This window comes from Scyliorhinus canicula, chromosome 20, assembly GCF_902713615.1.
Source record: "Scyliorhinus canicula chromosome 20, sScyCan1.1, whole genome shotgun sequence".
Lineage (NCBI taxonomy): Eukaryota > Metazoa > Chordata > Chondrichthyes > Carcharhiniformes > Scyliorhinidae > Scyliorhinus > Scyliorhinus canicula.
In genome coordinates, this window is record NC_052165.1 from 35,722,076 (window position 1) to 35,743,446 (window position 21,371).

Here is a 21,371-nt window from a genome sequence, read left to right on the forward strand (position 1 = left end):
CGACATGGTCGAGCAATGTGCATTTTTGCAGAAAGGATGCCGGGAACAGAACAGCGTAACCTCATAAGAAACAGGATACCGTACCCCCCCCACCCAGGGGAGCCGAAGCCACAAGAAGGAGGAGAGTCTGAAAGTCCTTGTATAAAAACAACTAGGATTGAGAGCGGCTTTCCCCTCCATCCAGCCAAATCTGCAGCCAAAGAGAAACTCTAACAATGTTGAACCGAAGCACTCAGACTCGCACTCGCCCCACAGCCAACGGGATACTGCATCCTCGGTAGAACCAAATCTCAAGAAGGAGAGCAGTCCAGGAGTTCCCGAAAGAGAAATCTCGGGGGAGGGTCACCTGCTCTCCGCACAGCGTACAAGTTTAGTTACTACTGCCCTAACTTAATCAAGCTAAACTAGAATCAGTGACACACTAGAATAGCGGCTGATAGGCCAAGCATATGCACATCAATCTTATACATTGAACAAAGTAAACTACTCCTATCTCTAGGCACTCCAGAGGCGCCACTTAGGCCCCGTCATCAACTAGATTCCTCATCACCTCATCACAACAACCCTAACAACAGTATGATACACCCACCATACATTCCAGAAGACAAGTAATCAAGTAACCACTGTCACTACCCACACAGCCAAGTTAATATAAAAGACCAACACAAGAAAGGCGAGATATCAAGGATCAACTGACCACGCCTGGGCATGCACCAGTACATATTTCCCCCTACGCCTACAATACCAGGGGTGCCAACGACAGAACAAAAAAGGAACCCAGTGTTTTCGAGGATACATGATGTACCTGTGCCTTCATGGGAGACAAGCAAGGATTCCTTAATCCCAGAATAATAAAAGTATAAAATAAAAACACAACACTAATAGTTCTATTGGGGGTTTTCCTCACCCACAATGAGGGTTTAAAAGGCCGGCCATATCAACCACCTCCACACCAAACTACCTAGCTGCCACCCTGCTACTCAACATACCTATAAGTAAAGTGAAGGGTACCAAAAACTTACTCCCTCATTGTAAAAGAAAGGTTTACAGCACATAAAAAACAAGTATACTGCACAACCTTCATGCCATACAACCAACTCAGCATGATTTTTGCAGTATATCAGGATAATAGGTGTCAAATGCCTCGGTGCTCATATATCATACACCCTTGTCAGGATGACATGCAATAACACAGCCACACCACAAATTATATCACATCACCCTATGGTGCTTTTTTCATAAACCAATAACCTGTCCATCCATCCCTCCACCCACCCATCTATCTGTCTGTCTGCCCGTCCATCCATCCATCCAATCCCTACAGTGCAGCAAGAGGCCATTCAGCCTATCAGGTCTGCAGCGGCCCTCTGAAAGAGCACCCTACCTAAGCCCACTCCCCCACCCTATCCCCGTAAATCTGTAACCCCACTTAATCTGCACGTCTTTGGACTGTGGGAGGAAATCGGAGCACCTGGAGGAAACCCACGCAGATGGGGCGAACACGTAAGCACCAGACAAGGTCGGAATCGAAGTGGGGCTAACCATTGTGCCACCGTGCCATCCACTAACTATCTATCTGTCTACCAGTACGTCTGTCTATCTGTCTGATTGTCTACCTAGCTACCTGTGCCTGCCTGTCTCTTCATCTGTCCATCATATATCCATTAAACTGTCCATCTATCTATTTAATTAGATCGTGGCCGATGTGTATTTCAACTCCATTTACTTGCCTTTGCTCCTTAGCCCTGGATATTCTTGCCTCACAAATAACTAGCAATCTCGGTCTTCAGAGCAAACTCCAATTGTCCCACAGCATCTATAGCTTTCTAGGGAAGAGAACTCCATTTGTATGAAAAAGTGCTCCCTGATTCCACATCTTAATGTTGTGCCCCAATGTTCTTGATTCTCTCTATCTGCAGCATTGGACTCTTACTATTTTAAACACCTCGATCAGGTCAGCTCCTCAATTTTTTATACTCAAAGGAATCCAGTTCAAGTTTACGTAAACTGTCCTCAGAAATGAACTCTCTACGCTCTGGTATGAAAGATGAAACCAGTGCCATCATTGAAACACTTTTAGACATTCTCCATGGGAAAGATGCTGTATAAATCCAACTTATTGCGATTATGGAATTCCATTTCCACTGCTACTTGCACAACGTGAACCCATTTCAGATAAACTGAACACGATAACTTAATTTAGTAGTTGGGAAGAGATTTCACACAAAGGTTTTCTATGGTGGTACCCCATCTCTGAAGGGGCTCATTGGAAGGCAGAACTGTTTCGAAGTATAGTATTTCATTTACAACACATCAAACTTTAATTATTTAATTGAAACGAGACAGGATTTGCAAAAATGTAGTTTGATCTACAATAGCACTCTTTTCTGAATAAAAGTAATGCATTTAACGTCCAGAAAATCTCTCAATGTTTGAATTCTGCCTTGAGATGAGGAAGTTACCTTGGCGTCTCTGACGATATGAAATTTAAGGTACTCGATCAAAACTTTTCTGTTGTCCTTATTATATAGGAAGTCCTTTCGAGCTTTGGGTAAGGATTTCATGACACTGTCTTTTGGTAAGAAGAGGGTGACTGGTTTGTGAATTGGATCATTAATCAGGTTCAGTACATTTGTCTCCTGGAACAAAAGAAATACATTTCAGATTTATTGCAGAAAGACTTTGCAAGGTGGCATGAAACTATTATAATTACGTATATCATCACCAGAAAGCCAAACAGCCCATGTTCACAAATGCATTAAAACAACACCTTTAATTCATGGGGAACTTCTTTACCCAGAACGCGATTAGACTGTGGAACTTGTTAACATGGGGAGTAGTTGAGGCACTTATGGGGAAGCTGGAAGCACAAATTAGGGGCAGAGGAATATAAAGATATGCAGATAGGGTGAGATGAAGGATGGTGGGAGAAGGCCCATGTAGAACAGAAACACGCATCCAGTATTTGGACCGAATGGCCTGTTTCAGCACGGCAAGCTCTATTTAATTACCCACAACTGGATTATTAGGATTGAATACTGTACTTTGCTCATTCAGCACATCATTGGGTTAACTGCATCACTGGGCAGTTTGCAGAGCACATCATCTGTCTCTTACAGAACCCACCCACATTTCATTTCAATTACTTTATTAGATTGGAGTTCTCCAATCGATGGGCTATCTATCGCTGCGCCAAGTGCTCCAGGTACAGAATTGGACACTTTAACTGTTAATTTCACCATGAGCAGCTTACACTTAGAACCAGATAAACTTTAAACTTTTTAAAAAATATATTTTTTATTCTCCTCCTTTTTCACATTTTCGCCCAAATTTACACCCAACAATAAATAATAATCAGTAATGAATGCAATGTCAATCCCCATATCAATGACAACAATCCCATCCTCCCACCAAACCCCCAGACAACAGCCCGCATGTTAACATAAACAAATAACGAAAAGGAATCAGGAATTAGCCATAGTCACCATTAACACATATGGTCCCTCTCCCCCCCAACCCTCCCAGCCACCGCCTCCCCCCCTCCCCCCAAACGTTTGATGGGATCCAATTCTCGAAAGTGCACAATGAATAACACCCATGAATTGTAGAACCCCTCAATCCTTCCCCTCATTTCAAATTTGACCTTTTCAAGCGTCAAGAATTCCAGCAGGTCCCCCCGCCACGCCAGGGCACAGGGTGGAGAGGCTGCTCTCCATCCCAACAGGATCCACCTTCGGGCAATCAACGAGGCGAAGGCTACAACATCTGCCTCCACACCTGTTTACAACGCCGACTGGTCCGACACCCCGAATATGGCCTCCCGGGGGCCCGGGTCCAGTTTTATGTGCACCACTTTAGAGATTACCCTAAACACCTCCTTCCAATAATCCTGCAGCTTTGGACAAGACCAAAATATATGAACGTGGTTTGTGCCCCCCCCCCCACCCCCCCTCCCCCCCCCCTCCCACCCCCCCTCCGGCAATGCTCACACACATCTTCTACCCCCTCAGAGAGCCGGCTCATCCTCGCCCTTGTGAGATGTGCTCTATACACCAACTTCAGCTGTATCAGCCCCAACCTCACACACGAGGTGGAGGCGTTCACCCTCTGGAGCACCTCACACCAGAACCCCTCCTCCATATCCTCTCCCAACTCTTCCTCCCACTTTGTCTTGATCCCTTCTAGAGGCGCCTTCTCGTCCTCAAAAATACCCCGTAAACCGCCGATACTACCCCCTTCTCCATTCCCCCTGTCGTCAGCACCTCCTCCAGCAACGTGGAAGCCGGCTCTACTGGGAAGCTCTGTACCTCCTTTCTGGCAAAGTATCGAACCTGCATGTATCAAAATATTTCCTCCTGTTCCAGCCCATACTTCGCTCCCACCTCCTTCAATCCAGCATAATGATCCCAAGAAACAAATCTTTTAGTGTCCTAATTCCTTTCTCCTCCCATCTCCGAAAATTTCCATCCCACTTCCCTGGCTCAAATCTAGAGAATCAGAAAAACTTAAGCACGAAAGATGCCATTCAGCCCATCATACATGTGCTGGATCTTTGAAAGAGCAGTCAGCCCTCTTAGCCACAATAGAATGATAAAGACTTAAAACTTTTGACTGTCCTGACCCATGTCATTTCTCCTATAATGTGTCAACTTCACAAATCTGTTTCGGACATTTTCCTCCATATACTCCAGCCGTTAGCACACACATTAACATACTCCTTCCTGCTCTTGCCCAAGTACTTAATGAAACCAAAACACCAACAGCCGCAAAAGCCCTTTCTACTTGCCTAACCTTGAATGGTGAAATTTAGTTTTAACAAGGGTCAAATGGAAAGTGCTTAGGTCACAATTCTAATCATTTGTTTGTTCTTTGAAAGGCCCCGTTATTGAACAGTCGCATTCGGCTGATGTACCTCCCAGGCAATAGATAATTGTATCAGCATTTGAATTGAGATAACCATTTCACACACAACGATATTTAGTAATAACTAGTAGCAGATTTACATAAAAGGCAAGTGAATGTATCGAGGAAAAGTATTTTCTACTCAGAGTGCACTGAGATTGGTGTGAAATCCAAAAATCTTCAGTGTGAGGGACAAACAGAATTTGCATTACGAACACTATAGCGTGTTGGAATCAAACCCGTCCACATCATGAAGTGGGGTGTTGTCACTTTACGGCGTCATCAAAGCAAGTTGATGCAATCAGGAATGTACTGCCTGAAAGAGTGATGGCTGCAGATTCACTGCGGAATTCTGTTTGGTTTTTTTTTAATTTAAAAAAAAATTCATTTTTTCCAATTAAGGGGCAATTTAGTGTGGCCAATCCACCTAGCCTGCAAATTTTTTATTTTTTTTTTGAGTTGTGGGGGCAAAACCCAAGCAAATACGGGGAGAATGTGCAAACTGCACACAGACAGTGATTCAGAGCCAGGATCGAACTTGGGACCTCGGCGCCACGAGGCAGCAGAGCGAACCCACTTCGCCACCCTGCTGCCATGCACTAGGGAATTCTTAGAAGGGATTGGAGAAATACTTGAGGGGAAAATATTTACAGGGCAAAGTGTAGGGCTGGTTGACTCTTTCAAAGAGCTGGCACAGGCATATTAGGCCAAATGGCCTCCTTCTGGGATGTATGATTCTACTGTGCCATACATCCCGAACACCTGTACAACTAACAATGGTCGGAACTTTTCCCCGAGCAGCTTTCCTCGCGGCACAGGCAGGTCGGCGGTCAGCCACCGGCTGGGTCCTCTGGTCCTGTCGAAGTCAATGGCCATTTGCATGGCTCGCCTCTCCCATTGCCATGGTGGGGGGTCAGCTTCAGCAGAACTGGAAATTCCTGCTGGGGGGAAGGCTGTAAAATCTCATCCAGTGTCTTTACAGCCATATTATAGAAATCGTGCTTACCTCCAATAGGTCACTGAAGAGGGAATATCCATTCTGTGCTGCCACTGTTGTGAAGTTTAGCTAAATAAAGTCAAAGGTTTGATAAGTAAATGGTTTGATAAGTATATAGCTGATAGGCCTAATGCCAGAACATTAAATGTGTGTTTGTATGTGTCAGCCTCTGCTAAATTGGGAATATGTTTCAACTTCACTGCCCTTATTGGCATACAGGCATAAAGAGGATTGCCTTCCTTGCTTCAAAATGATTCGATGCTCTACAATTACATGTCAGTTTAGAAATGTATGTTGCAAATGTTTATATGTGGATATCACAGACATTTCTCTTCATGCTGACTGGTATTTTTTAAACAAATCATTCTACCCAAACCCACAACCTTCAACAGCTCGAAGGACAACAGCAGCAGAGTATGGAATGTATACAGGAACCTCTCCAGTCACACACCGTCCCGACTTGCACATATATTGCTACCCACTCATCGTCACTCGTTCAAAACCCTGGAACTCCCTCACTAACTCCATGGTAGGTGTAACAACACCACACAGTCTGCAGCAGTTCAAGGAGATAGTTCACCACCACCTCCTCAAGGGAAATTGGAGAAGGGCAATTAATGTTGGTCTTGCTGACAATATCAAGAATGAAAATTTTAAAAGAAATAAATTCTGATTTGTCACAGGTTGAAATTTTATATATGACTACTTCAATATTACAATCATTTAAGACCATAAGACATAGGAGCAGAATTAAGCCACCTGGCCCATGGAGTCTACTCCACCATTCAATCATGGCAGATATTTTCTCCTGCCTTTTCTCCATAACCCCTGATCCCCTTATTAATCAAGAGCCTATCTATCTCATTCTTAAAAACACTCAGCGATTCGGCCTCCACAGCCTTCTGCGGCAAAGAGTTCCTCAAATTCACCACCCTTTGGCTGAAGAAATTCCTCCTCATCTGTTTTAAAGGATCGTCCCTTTAGTCTGACATTGTGTCCTCTGGTTCCAGTTCTTCCTACTAGTGGAAACATCCTCTCCACATTCACTCTATCCAGGCCTCGCAATATCCTGTGAGTTTCAATAAGATCCCCTTCATCCTTCTAAACTCCCAAGAGTACAGACCCAGAGTCCTCAACTGTTCCTCATACAACAAGCTGTTCATTCCAGGGATCATTCTTGTGAACCTCCTCTGGACCCTTTCCAAGGCCAGAACATCCTTCCTTAGATATGGGGCCCAAAACTGCTCATAATAGTCCAAATGGAGTCTGACCAGAGCCTTAAAAAACCTCAGAAGTACATCCCTGCTCTTGTATTCTAGCCCTCTCGACATGAATGCCAACATTGCATTTGCCTTCCTAACTGCCGACTGAACATGTGTATTAACGTTAAGAGAATCTTGAACAAGGACTCCATTTAACACATCTATATTGGGTATTATTTGAACAGAGCTGTTTGTCTACTTCTGTTAATGAGTTAAAGCTGAAGATTGTGATACAAGTGCTTCAAGCACTCTCTTGTTATTCTCACAAAATGATGTCTAGTGGCCAATGTACTACTGGCCTCTACATCATTTTGTGAGATTAACAAGAGGGTGCTTGAAGCACTTGTATCACTAATACAAATACAATGGTGGCATAGAAGTAATGTCACTGGGCTAGTAATTCAGAAAACCCAGGATAATGCTCTGGGGATGAGCTCTGAAGCAAAGTCATATCTGACTCAAGATGTTAACAGATATTGCCAGACATGTTGAGTATTTCCAGCACTTTCTGTTATTATTTTGGATGTCCAGCATCTGCAGTATTTTGCTGAGATTGTACTGTGGTGAAATGGGGAATTAGGTCCAAATCCCACCAAGACAGCTGGTAGAATTTAAATTTTACTGATAAATCTGGAATTGAAAGCGAGGGCCTGATTTTCTGGCCACCCGCGGCGTCTATTGTGGCAGTGAAGGTAGTCGCCATTGGCCGGTGGCAGGATCTTCCTGCCCCGCCACTGTCAACGGGATTTCCTGTTGTTGACACCTCCGCTGCTGGGGAACCTGTGGCCGGGGATGCGCGGTGAAGTGACCAGAAGGTACCGCTTCCAGGAACAACCGGAAAATCCCATCACAAGTCTCAGTAATGGTGTCCTTGAAACTATCATTGTTCTTGTAAGAACCCATCTGGTTCACTAATGTCCTTTAGGGAAGGAAATCTGCCGCACTTCCCGGTCTGGCCGACATGTGACTCCAGACCCACAATAATGGGGTTGACTCTTAACCACCCCCTGAAGTGGCCTAGCAAGTCATTCAGTTCAAGGGCAGTTAGGGATAGGCCACATCCCATTAAATAATTCTTAAAAATGAGGATCCGACTTTTTCATTCATCAAATTTGCTGAAAGCCCAATGTCTATTTTCAGGAGCTCAGTGCATAAAGTGATTATAAATCATTTTGTATCATGCCTGTCACAATTATTCAAATCCCACAAAAGCTTTCTAGAAATTGGCATGGACATAAAACCAAAGATAATGGATGAAGCCTCTAAAATAATCAGACTCATATGCAAAATCATTGCCACTACTTATTCTTTCTGCATGTTTGAGATAACATTAATTTCACCACCCGTTTTGAGACGTAACATGAATTTTAGTTTCCAATTCATTCTGAACATTGTAAGTCTTACGTATTTGTAGCCCATCACATCCTGTGGAATAAGCTGCATCTTTCGAGGTGAGAGTAGTTTGTCTATGAAATGGACCACACCATTGGCATTGATAATGTCGCTGTTTATTATCCTGGCGTCATTGTTTAGATACAAGACATTCTGTCAATGAAAGGCAAGCAACTTATATTCAAAATTATGAAAAATAATACAGAATACATTTCAAAAAATAACTTGTATCTAAAGTGTGATGGAATGCTCTCCACTTGCCTGGGTGAATGCAGCTCCAACAACACTCAAGAAGCTCAACACCATCCAGGACAAAGCAGCCTGTTTCATTAGCCACAAACAGACCCTCTACCGCCGACTCACAGGGACAGCAGTGTGTATCAGCTACAAGATGCACTGGAGGAACTCACAAAGCCTCCTTAGATAGCACCTTCCAAACCCACAACCACTACCACCCAGAAAGACAAGGGCAGCAGATACGTGGAAACACCACCACCTGAAAGTACCCCTCCAAACCACACACCATTCTGGCTTGGAAATATATCATTGTTCCTTCACTGTCTTTGGATCAAAATCCTGGAACTCCCTAACAGCACTAACAACATGGATGTACCTACACCACATGTACTGCAGTGGCTCAAGAAGGCAGCCACCTTCTCAAGGGGCAATTAGCAGTGGGCGATAAATAATGGCCACATCCCATGATAGCTTTTTATTATAATTCTATCACTAATAACCACATTGGCAGATTTTCAGTTCAGTTGTTAGCTAGTGGGATGATTGAACATCTGTCACAGTTTTTAATGCCCGCTGGTTTTAATTCCATCCAGGTTTTGGGCAACTCACTCTGGTTAATGGCTCCCGAAGTAGAGAAGGCAGACATCTTCCTCATAGCAACAACACACTTTGCATTTATGCAGCATCCTTGGTATTCTTAACACCTCAAGACACTTCACAGGAAAGTAGTTGATAAACCTGATGCTGAGCCAAAGGAGACATTAGGGTAGATGACCTAAAGCTTGGCCAAAGGTTTAGAGCAGAGCCTTAAAAGCGGAGAGAGAGGTGGCAGAGAACTTTAGGGGAAGAGCTGAGGACCAAGATAGCTGAAGGCATGGCCTCCACTGACAGAATGAGGAAGCAAGGATTCTACAAGCGTCCAGAGTTGGAGGAGTGCAGAGTTCCGAGAGAGTTGCGAGGCTGCTGGAGGTTACAGAGGTAGGGAGTGGGGCCTGGCCCTGGGTGCAGGATGTGAATTAAAAAATTAGTGTAGATAGGCTCGGAAAGAATGGAAGTTTTCTCTGGCTGAGAGAGCGTATTGAGAAATTGGAAATATGTACTCCATGATTACATTGATTAAAGACAAAACATAGGTGCACAGAACTATTTCCAAATACTGTGCTAATCATATATGTGCTATGATGCACACAATATGCACAATCAATGTGTTCACATGCACAATGCTTGCTGCTATTCCGATATAAATGCTAATGTGTATTAAATTCCCCACGCTTTTTAATGGCAGTGACCAATTCACACAATGCCTGCAGTAAAAAAGGGATGAATAGAAAGAAAGAACTTACATAACAAGCACCATTCAGATTCACTTTCTGAGAACATCATAAAGTGTTTGGCAGCCGATGGATCAATTTCTAAGTGCAGGCGCTGTTGTTTTGTGCGCAGTTTCGCCCCAAACAACATTGGGTTGAATGACCAGTTAATCTATTTTGGGGGAGTTAGTCGAGGGATAAATGATGACCAGCACAAGAGGGGAATTGGCCCATCTGGTAGCAGGCTGGCTGGAATTTGGGATGAGATACACTCCCAGTGGATACCAGCCCTATTTTTGTGCACTCCCAAATTCCGCCAATTGGCACTTCTTGAGATCACTCTTGTTCCATCCAGACATCATTGGATGTCACCATCAGTGAGCATTCCCACAGATTTCAATAGGCCACAATAATAAGCGCATTTAAAGAGTCTCTGTATGGGTTTTAATCACTTTATGTAGATGTTCAAAAGCCTGGAATTTGGGATGGGATCAAGAGGTCTCCAGTGGCCAATCTCTTGCCCCATTTAAGGATCTTGTCAATAATTTTGAATTTAGTAATGTCTTGATAGGCAGGAGAAAACTGAGGTTCTCCGTTTGTTAGTTTAGCACTCCTTTGTTGATCAATATCTGTGGTGGTGCAACCTTTTAAAATAAATGTTACTGTTTTCCTAAGTTAGTCCATTGCGCAGATAAGTTGAGCTTGCAGATAATAGTCAAATAACCAATATGCCGAAGTTTAAGAGTGATTCCCTGTAAAAGAAGAGGTGCATGTAACTTTGTGTGACACAAATTCTTAAGTTTGCTGCAATGATGAAAAACATTGCTCTAAGTCCCAGAAGTTTACATAGCCACAAGAACCGGTGCAGTCTTTTTCTACCACAATAAAGTAAAGTTGCCATTGTCCCAGCTGACTATCCCCTTTGAGGGGGAGAGCTGACAGGTGGTGATTTAACCTGAGGATCACCACAACTCAGGCGAGGGTCAAGGTTGAGACGGGCCTTCATGAATAACTTCAGCTGGTATGGGAATTGAACCCACGTTTTTGGCCTTGCTCTGCATCACATACAAACTGTCCAGCCAACTGAACTAAACCGACTCCAGGTTCTACCATAATAGAATGATTATGGCGCAGGAAGACGCTTGTTGGCCCAGCCCCATATAGTCCATGCTGGTTCTCCATGGAGCAATCCAGTCAGCCCATTCTCCCGCTCTACCTCAGTCGCACAACAAGTTCATTTCCCTCAAGTGCCCACCCAATTTCATTTGAAATCATTGCTCACCTCCACTTTCCCCACCTCATAGGCAGTGCGTTCCAAGTCAGTCCCACCTCCCGGTTTTACGGCCACGCTGCACCCGAAAAGCAGCTCACCGCGCGCGGCACAGCGTGGCCAATAGAAGCCAGGAGACTCTGCTCCCGGGATCTACCCGGCTCACAATGCCTCGCGAGATCTAACACGATCCCACGAGACATCACAATGTAAATCCTGCCCATTGCGGGGTGGGATCACTTTCTAGCAAATCTGCTAATCTCACTTTAACATGCAGATTCCCGAGAGACCCGAGGAACGGGATCTATCTCCTCTGCCTCGGAGATCTCGGGTCACTGCTATTCAGTACTGGTATCCACAAATGGGGGCTGGATGGAATGGCACTGGTGGGGGGGGGGGGGGTCTCCCAGTGGATTAGAGGCCCCCAGGTGCATGCCCTTTGGACAGGGTGGTACCCTGGCACTACTGGTGCCACCTGAATACCCTGGCACTGCCCAGGTGGCCCTGCCAGCTGGCATTTTTTGTGCGGTGGTGATTGGGGTAGGGGTGCCCCGTATGCGTGTTGGGTGGGGCTGGGGTCCCTCTGGGGTCCGTCCCATTGTGCATTAGGGCTTGTTTGGGGGGGGGGGGTCATTTTATGGGCTCCAGAGATCGGGGCACCATTTTAAAATGTTGTCCCGATCTCTCACTACACTGAGGAGTTCCGGCGAGCGGAACTTCTCAGCGCACAAAATGGGTCAATGCGCAGCTTTGGCCGTGCGTTACCCGCTGATGCGCGTGCCCGTTTTATAGCGTTATGTTTCTCGATGCTGTGAGCACCGGCAAACATGCGGCTAAACGCACTCGCTATGGGACTTTGTTCTTAATTTAGTTAAAACCCGCCCAGCATCTTTCTTGACACAAAAGTGCTTTATGATCAATTCAATACCTTTGATGTGTAGTCACTGTAGTAATGTAGGATACATAGTGCCAGCTTGTGCACAGCAAACAACAATGGAAATAAATGACCAAATCATCATTTTAAATGATATTGGTTGAGGGTTAAATGTGTGGTCAGCACATCAGATGGAATGCCCTGGCTCTTCTTTGGGATCCACCTGAGTACACAGGCCTCAGTTTTACATCTCACTTGAAAGACAGCAGCTGATTACTCTTAATAATAATAATAATAATCTTTATTCTTGTAGTACTGCATTGGATTGCTAGCTTATCTTAGGTGTTCAAGTCCTGGGAGTAGGACTTAAACCCACAACCTTCTGCCGAGAATGCTATCTACTGAACCACAACTAACACTCTTTAATGATGTTGTTTTCTTCCCGTGACACTTTATATCAAGTAACATGGAGGTACAGGTCAAGCTGTTCATCCCCTATGTATTACAGCAACTCATTCTCTCACCTTTACATAGGAAAACTGTATGGTTTCTCCTTGAACGGTGGTGAGACTTTTCATGGTGATTAGCTGATTATACAGCACTTGATTACACGCCACAATGTGATAACGGAGAACCTGCGTCATTTGTCCTTTTTCCGTCCAGTTTGAGATCTAAATGTTGAAAGGAATGAGGAGATGAAGTCTCATGTAAAATGATCCAGACCACCCTCCTTGGGAAATGCTACAGTCTCAGTCACGCACTCACACTTACCTGAACTTGGTTCTTAAAAGCATCGTTGCTCGGAACGAACACAGTAAAAGGACCCAAACCACCGAATTCAGTGACACGATTAAGCTGCACGGAAAGACCAAATAAATTACCAGGGTTTGGATGAGTTGCTTCATTGCCATAACAACAGTGTGGGGATGGCAGAACTAAACATCAATTTCTAATTGGAGGATTCATCTGATATTTCAACTCAAGGTATAGAAATCTGTTATAACCCTGAATGGGATTCATCCAGCTGGGGAGGATTTTTCCCTGGTGCTCATCGGGCCGTAAGTTAACCAATGCTAGTATAACAGGCCAGCTGCTGTGTAAGCTGGGAGAAAGGAGTGAGGACCCTGATGTGTAACCGGGTCCAGTGTAAATGCTGCTGTTATGCTGAATAAAACGTCTTTCTTATGAACTCTTCAGACTCTCCTTTGCCGTTTACTTCAAAAATGAATAAGAATGATACTTCCAAGATTGCAGAGTATTGAGTGGCCATATCAATAGGAGTACCCAAGGTTATTTATTTTATCTGTCAAACATTGCATTGATATATAATCATGGGGCTTTGGGTCACACTTGGGCTGGGACCTTCCAGCCCCACCAAAAGACAATGGACTTTTGTGTTGCCTGTCACATGATCCGTGGCAGGTCCCACCATGGTGGCACCAGAATATCTTAGCCTTCATTTTGCCAATAGGGCACTCATGCACTATTCGCAAGGAGGTTCGGTTGTGAAATCCTGATTTTCAGTCATGAATGAATTTATATAGTGCCTTCCGAGGTCACCAGACATCTCAAAACACTTCACAAAATATTAAGTGCTATTTTTGGAAGTTTAGCCACTGTTGTAATGTAGAAAACCTGGTAACCAATTTGCACATAGCAAGCTCCCGCAAATAGCAATGTGAGAAAGACCAGGTAGCCTGAAATAGTGATGTTAATTCAGGAACTAGTAAGTCAAATCTGCAGCCAGTCTGTGATTTCCTGCTCAGGCCTGTCTGCTCAGGCCTATCGGCTCAGACCTGTCTGCTCAGGCCTATCGGCTCAGACCTGTCTGCTCAGGCCTGTCTGCTCAGGCCTGTCTGCTCAGGCCTATCAGCTCAGGTCTGTCTGCTCAGGCCTGTCTGCTCAGCCCTGTCTGCTCAGCCCTGTCTGCTCAGCCCTGTCTGCTCAGCCCTGTCTGCTCAGGCCTGTCTGTTCAGGCCTGTCTGTTCAGGCCTTTCCTCAGGATGAATGCCCAACTGGAGAATTAGTCACATGTAAAAAGTTGAAATCCAGTGCTGTGGGAGGCTGAGAGGGAGTTCTTGGATTTTGAATCAGTGAACAGCGATATATTCCTAAATCAGGATGGTGAATGGCTTGGAGGGTAACTTCCACTTGTTTGTGTTTCCATGCTTCTGCTGTTCTTGGCCTGCTAGATGTTAGCGATCGTAAGTTTGTATAAAGAACCTTGATGAGTTGCTGCAGTACGTGGCACACATTGCTGTTGCTGTTGATCGGTGGCGGAGGAAGTGAATGTTTGTGGATAGGGTGCCAAACAAGTGAGCTGTTTTGTCCCGGATGGTGTTGAGCTTCTTGAGTGTTGTTGGGGTTGGACTCATCCAGGCAAGTGGAGATTATCCCATTGCACTCCTGACTTGTCCTTCGTAGATGGTGGACAGGCTTTGGGGGAGGGCGTCAGGAGGTGAGTTAACTGCCACAGGATTCCTAGCCTCTGTTCTGCTCCTGGTAGCCACAGTATTTATAAAGACAATAGAATTCAAACAGAATAAACCAGTGAGTGAGAGACGGAGGGGCAAAAAGGTTGGCTGTGTTTCATGGACTGGATTATCAAGGGTTGGGGCTTCATATAGCCCCAAGGTCTGCAGTCTGTCTATGTCATACGCTATAACTCAAAGATGGCCAGTGCTGTAGTGCATGTAGCTCCAACAACAGTTCAGGATGCGTGAGAACATCCAAGACATAGTAGGCTGCTTGATCGGCACCTCATCCACCACCTTAAACACTCTTCTATCCAGTGGTGCAACCTTAAGTACTCTGTGACATCCATTTTGTTTACTAAGAGCACAACAGGGTAAACCATGTGGCCTCCTCCTTCTCCTATTCTGTTTTGATATGCCAATGCTACACTTGTTGCAGCTTGTTCTCCAGCCCTGTTTCTCCTGAGCGTTGCTGTTTGCTGAGATTACAGAACTGGGGAATTTGCTCTTATTTCAATTACTTATCAGAGTTTGTTCCTGGTTGACAGGTGGTGCTTTGTGCTTGCTGCACTGTAACATTTGCAAACATTTACAAAACAGATTGAATTATGATTCTCTTCACGGCTACAATTGCACTAGTCAATATGTTAATACACCATTATATGCGGCTGGGTTTGAGTTATTGCCATGAAAGACCAGGAGGAAAAGGTCGGCAATTTCTTTTTTTACCTGAAGGTATTGGAAAAAACGGGAAGCAGCTGTGTCCTTCGTCATCTCCTGCAAAGAAAGGGTGAAGGAAAATTCCTGAGTGAGTGATCTATGGAGAGCACTGAAATGATCACAGCTGAAACATGACTCTAACCGAAGAACTGATGAAATAGAAAGGGCATCAGGGAACACACCTTGTATATGCTACCTTTACAGGTAACCCCATCGCCAAGGTAACTCGGCAAACAGCTACACTCTCGCTCGTTTGGTCCAGTGTGGTTGCACTTGGCAAATTCACTGCAGCCCCCATTGGCCTGTAATAAAACAAAAGTAATTAAATCACTTATCGTTCTAACTAAGCATCTGGGCAATTAGGTTAAATGAAGATGTACTGAACTCATTGTACTCACCACTCGACAGGGGTTAACTGGTTCACAGGTCCTGCCGTCACCTTGATAGCCAAGCAAACAGTTGCACGCTGCCTAAAATCACCAATTTAAAATTATAAAGCAAAGTCTGATAGGTAATATAGGAATAGGGGAAAGGTGGAGAATACACCATTCAGTTCCGCTTAGCTTGTAATGCAGAACAAGGCCAGCAGCGCAGGTTCAATTCCCGTACCGGCCTCCCCGAACAGACACCGGAATGTGGCGACTAGGGGCTTTTCACAATAACGTCAATCCTACTTGTGATGATAAGCGATTATTATTATTATTCTCAGGCACAATCCAGAGATACACAAACTATTGCTCCTCCTTATGTAGAATTTAGAAAATTAAAAAAAATATGCTTGCTCAATTCATTTGCTGGTGTCATCTCAAACTGCATTGATTTTGAAAGAACACAAACAGGCTTCAATATTTTGGATTTTGGTGTTTATTTGTATGCATAGTGCATCTCCCATGAGGTATATGAAAGAAAATACACAGGGACACAAACTTACCATGAGTACAGTTGCAGCTGTTATTAATGTGGGCTAAACACCAGGTGATATGTTGATGCCGATTGGGTGACAAGATTATGGGGAGGGGGGTCAATATTCCTCGGGCCATGAGTAGTAAAGAAAATGTTCCCCCATGATTTCTGGCTCTCTATGTATTCCTGCTGATAATTTGCTCATGGGTCTGGTAACAACAATGGATGGACATGTTCAAACCAGAACAAAACGATAGCAGATGCATTGCCGGGGGGAGGGGGGGCGGGCGCTGAACAACACATTTTGAACTACACGCCAGTGTGAGCTAAGAGAGAAATGAAATGTGTGAATTCAAGTGTGGGAAATTAATTTTACTGACCTGGTTTGGCCCAGTTTGCGTACATTCAGCATTCATATGGCATCCTGCATTATTCTCCAGGCAGGGGTTGATTTCTTAAAGAACACAAAGAACCCTAAGTAAAGCCTTTTATGTTACCTTTATTAATAAGAGTTTATTATCTTTAGTTTTATTCAGAAAACATCAGAACTACTTTTATACAGTCAATAACATACATGATTTTTAAAAATCCTTTAAGGAATGTGAGTATCATTGTCAAGACAAGCATTTATTTTCCACCCCCATTTGCCCTTGAGATGGTGAGTGTGAATCACCTCCTTGAGCTGGTACAGACCATGCAGTGCAGTGCAGGTAGGCACACAGTGCTATGAAGGAAGAAGTTCCAGGAAATTAACCCAGACAGTGAAGAACGGCGGTACAGTTCCAAGTCAGGGTGCGTGACATGGAGGTGTTGATGTTCCCCCATATCTGCTGCCCTTGTCCATCTAGGAGTAGGTTTCTCACTTGGAAGGTAATGTTGAAAGAGCATTGGTGAGTCGCTGCAGTGCATCTTGTGTATGGTACACACTGCTGCCATTATGTGTCAGTATTGGAGGAAGTGAATATTTGAGGTGGTGGATAGAGTATTGATTGAGTGGATTGCTTTGTCCTGGGTGGTGCTAAACGTCTTGAATATTGTTGGAGTCACACTCATCCAAGTTAGCGGAGAGCATTCAATCACACTCCACTTGTGCCTTGCAGATTGTTGACAGGCTTTGGGGAGCCAGGAAGTGAGTTACACTCCACAGAATTTCCTGCCTCCAACCTGCTCTTCCTATCACATTATTTCTATGGCTGATTTAATTCAGTTTCTGGTCAATAGTAACCCCCAGGACGATGAGAGTGGAAAAATATAATTGAACATCAAGGGGATATGGTTAAATTATTTCTTGTTGGAAATAGCCATTGCCTGGCTTTTGGTGCAAATGTCCCTTCAGACCAAACCTGAATGTTGTCCAGGTCTTGCTGCATGTGGGTATAGACCACATCAGTATCTGAGGAACCACAAATGGTGCTGAACACTGTGCAATCCTCATTTCTGGCTTTATGATGGAGGAAAGGATAAAGCAGCGGAAGATAGTTAGACCAAGGACACTACCCTGAGGACCTTCTGCTGCCATGTCCTGGAGCTGAGATGACTGGCCTCCAACAAAGATCACCATCTTCCTTTGTGTTACCTATGATTCCAACCAGTGGAAGAAATTTCCTTCCAATTTCCATTGACTTGAGTTTTGTTAGGGTTCCTTGATTCCTCACTTGGTCAAATGCTGGCCTTGTGGTCAAGGGGCAATTGCTCTCACCTTATCCCTTAAATTCAGCTAAATTGTAAACATTTGAATTATGGTACATATGGGCAGCTATTGAAAAGAAAATATGTTTTTACCGAGGCATACAAGTCCATCGCCAGTGTATTCTCTCCGACAGGTGCAATCTCTTTGCCCAGGAAGTGTTATTTTGCAGTCCGCATTTGGTGAGCAGCCTCCATTATTCATCTCACATACATTCACAGCTGTAATAAACAGTACCAGCAAAGATCAGAATTGCCATTGCAAACTAAAAGTGACATGAGTAAAATACCCTAAACATCATTAGCTCCTGTTTGAAAGTGCATGGTTCAAGTCAATTTGATAACTAAACTCTGAGCTCCGACAATGGCAATGACAATAGAGCCAGGCATTCAATGACATTTATTCGCAGTACCATTCTGTAATGGTTAACAATACTAGTTAACTATACTAATGGGTGACATTTCTCACAGTAAGTGCGGTGATGATGAGCTGTTTTATAACAACGGAAATGTCAGCCAGACCAAGCACAGTGTAATATTCTGCTGTTTAGTGTCATTAAGTGAGTGCAGCCTCGGGTCACTCAGAGTGCAATTGCTGTGTACTGCAGAAACTTTGCAGACTGGAGAGCGCTTGTAAATTTAAAGCTTCAGTGAAGTAAGTTATAGACTTTCTTGTTATTTAACGTTTGAATAGTGCTAAAAACAGTAACAGTTTTGATGAAGCTTTTCATATTGCACTCATCAGGACATTCGCAAGAATCTAAAGCAAGGGAAATCAACAAATTAGTTGGCAAGTGAATTCTGGTAGAAGTGTTGCCATGGAGAATGCACCAGTTGGCGGTGACTGACAGTTAACTGCCAAGTAATATTTGAAATTGAAACCAGGCAGCTTCACTCTGATTGGTTGAGGCATTGCCCCGAGGAATGAATCAACGAATGGCTGCCACTTATTTTGTTTAGCTGAACAAGGGCAATATGTGTGAAAGCTTTGACAAACAATGTTGCTTTTTTAAATCATTTTATCAGATAATTTTGCATCTAAAAAGTGTAACACTGAATTTCGAAATTAGGAGTGTGCGCAAGATGCAAGTAATTGCAAGTGAACATTAGGGCTATGGTTAGGTTGACTCATATTTAAATCAGAGGAATTCTTTGTTATTTTTGTAGAGGCAGGAATATGGTACCATCTGACACATTGTTCTTTGTACCCATGTAAGCAATAGCCACTTTAAGACTATAACCCCTCATTGATATTAAGTAAAATCTGATTAATTAATTCAGAGATTAATTTCTACCCAGGCTGATATCAGAACCCATTTCTCTAATTAGGCATTTGAGTGAATTAAGAGACTTGATGAAATAGAAATAGTGATACCATACAAAGGGCGGGATTCTCTGAACTCCCTGCGGAATGTTAACCAGTGGCCCTCCCTTGGTTGGCTATGGGAAGCTGTCACTAAGATTTTGCATTGAATCAACCCCACGTCGCTGGGAAACCACACCATGAGTGTGGCTTAAGCAGGACCAGAAGCTCCTGTGGCATACAAATCCAGAAGATTTTACCCATAGAGTTACACAGAACTTACGGCAGAGAAGTAGGCCATTTGGCCAAACTGGTCCATGTGCATTAGCCTCGTTGCACTCCTTTTGATCTCATTCTGTCAGCATACTGTCGCCATCTATTTCTCTGCCCTCATGTGTTTAAGCCATTATATGCACCTGCTCTATTCACCCCCAACCATTTCTCATGACAGTTTCACATTCTAATGCAGCACTTCAAACAAACAAAACATCTGTGAAATATAATAAGAGAAAAGGGACATCTGGTGGTGTAATGTAGGGGGAAGATGAGCATGAGGTGACTCCCGCTGGAGTACTGTAGCTTTGGCCCCTTTTCTTGGTTCCACAGATTGGTTAATCTTGACAAACCCATATAGTTATTGGAATAGGTCTCCTGTGACTGAAATGCCCCAAAGAATCAGGGAACAGAAAGGTTGGTGCAGATACTCGTCGACAGAGTGTGCAGCCTCTCGGAGCTCAAGGCAAGTAAAATACTAATAATCTTTATTGTCACAAGTAGGCTTACATTAACATTGCAATGAAGAGGGAGAATTCAGAATGTCCAAATTACCTAACATCACGTCTTTCTGGACTAGTGGGAGGAAACCGGAGCACCCGGAGGAAACCCACGCAGACACAAGGAGAATGTGCAGACTCCAGGGACCCTGGAGCGGTGAGGCAGCGGTGCTAACTGCTGTGCCACCGTGCCATGTAGATTTATTTGAGATTCCTGGGAGGTTTGGATTTGGCCACAAATTTATTTCCTGGATTTGTCTGCTGTATAAGGCCTCCACTGCCTGTGTTCATACGAACACCTTGAACTCTGATTATTTTCCTTTAAATAGGGACACGGGGCAGGCTGGCCACTGTCCCCATCCTGTTTGCTCTAGCAATAGAGCCTCTCGCTGCAGAGCTGAGGTCCTCTAATAAGTGGAGGGAATAGTCGGGGAGGGGTGGAACATCGGGTGTCCCTTTATGTGGACAACCTACTTCCAAAGATGTGCAGGTTAGGTGGATTGGCTAAATTGCCCTGTAGTGTCCAAAAGATTAGGTGGGTTTATGAGATATCGGGGATAGGGTGGACGCGTGAGCTTGAGTAGGGTGCTCTTTCAAGGGCTCAATGGGCTCAATGGCCTCCTTCTGCACTGTAAATTCTACAATTCTATAATTCTATTTTTTATATTAAGGATCCTGCCCCCTCCAGAAACAACATAATGAAGTTGATTAACACGTTGGCTCCTTCTCTGGGTATAAATTGTACTCAGGCAAGAGTATATATTTCCCAGTTAACCTCCTTGGGACGTAAGCCCACTGGGTATATTACCTCTTCGCCTTGCTAAGACAAGCTTCCGCTATCTGGGGGTCTGGGGTGGCCCATAACTGGGCCTCACTTCATAAGTTAAATTACACCAGTTTGGTTAACAGTATCAAAGCAGGTCTGCAGAGGTAGAACGGCCTCCACCATCCTTGGGGGGTAGTGAGCAACGTCAACAAACTGATATCCTCTTTTATTTGGGCGGGTAAGCCTCCCAGAATCTGCAGCGTTCTGCTTCAAAGGGACAGACAGTTGGGGGGTTTCACCCTCCATTATTTATAGTTTTATTACTGGGCAGCTAACATTCAAAAAATATTGTTGTGGTTGAGCAATCCTTGGTCCGTTTGGGGACAAATGGAAGCTCGTTCCTGAACTACATCTACTCTTCATGCAATAATTACTTTTACCCCTGTTAGATTTTCCTCAAACGCAGTGATGGTCCCCTCCCTTTAGGATTTTTAAGCAGTTT

The 21,371-nt window shown here is 44.2% G+C and overlaps 1 protein-coding gene across 1 annotated transcript in view; it reads right to left on the minus strand.

Moving 5' to 3' along the window:
- LOC119954651 (stabilin-2-like) overlaps nt 1-21,371 on the minus strand; it is a 211,389-nt gene that overhangs the window by 51,254 nt on the left and 138,764 nt on the right. Inside the window, exons 42-51 of the mRNA XM_038780015.1 lie at nt 18,124-18,249; nt 16,722-16,795; nt 15,837-15,908; nt 15,621-15,740; nt 15,448-15,495; nt 13,016-13,099; nt 12,769-12,915; nt 8,566-8,706; nt 5,909-5,968; nt 2,463-2,639 (exon numbers count right to left, since the gene is read on the minus strand). Of these exons, the coding sequence (XP_038635943.1) occupies nt 2,463-2,639; nt 5,909-5,968; nt 8,566-8,706; nt 12,769-12,915; nt 13,016-13,099; nt 15,448-15,495; nt 15,621-15,740; nt 15,837-15,908; nt 16,722-16,795; nt 18,124-18,249 (1,049 nt within the window). The remainder of the gene's footprint in view (nt 1-2,462; nt 2,640-5,908; nt 5,969-8,565; nt 8,707-12,768; nt 12,916-13,015; nt 13,100-15,447; nt 15,496-15,620; nt 15,741-15,836; nt 15,909-16,721; nt 16,796-18,123; nt 18,250-21,371) is intronic.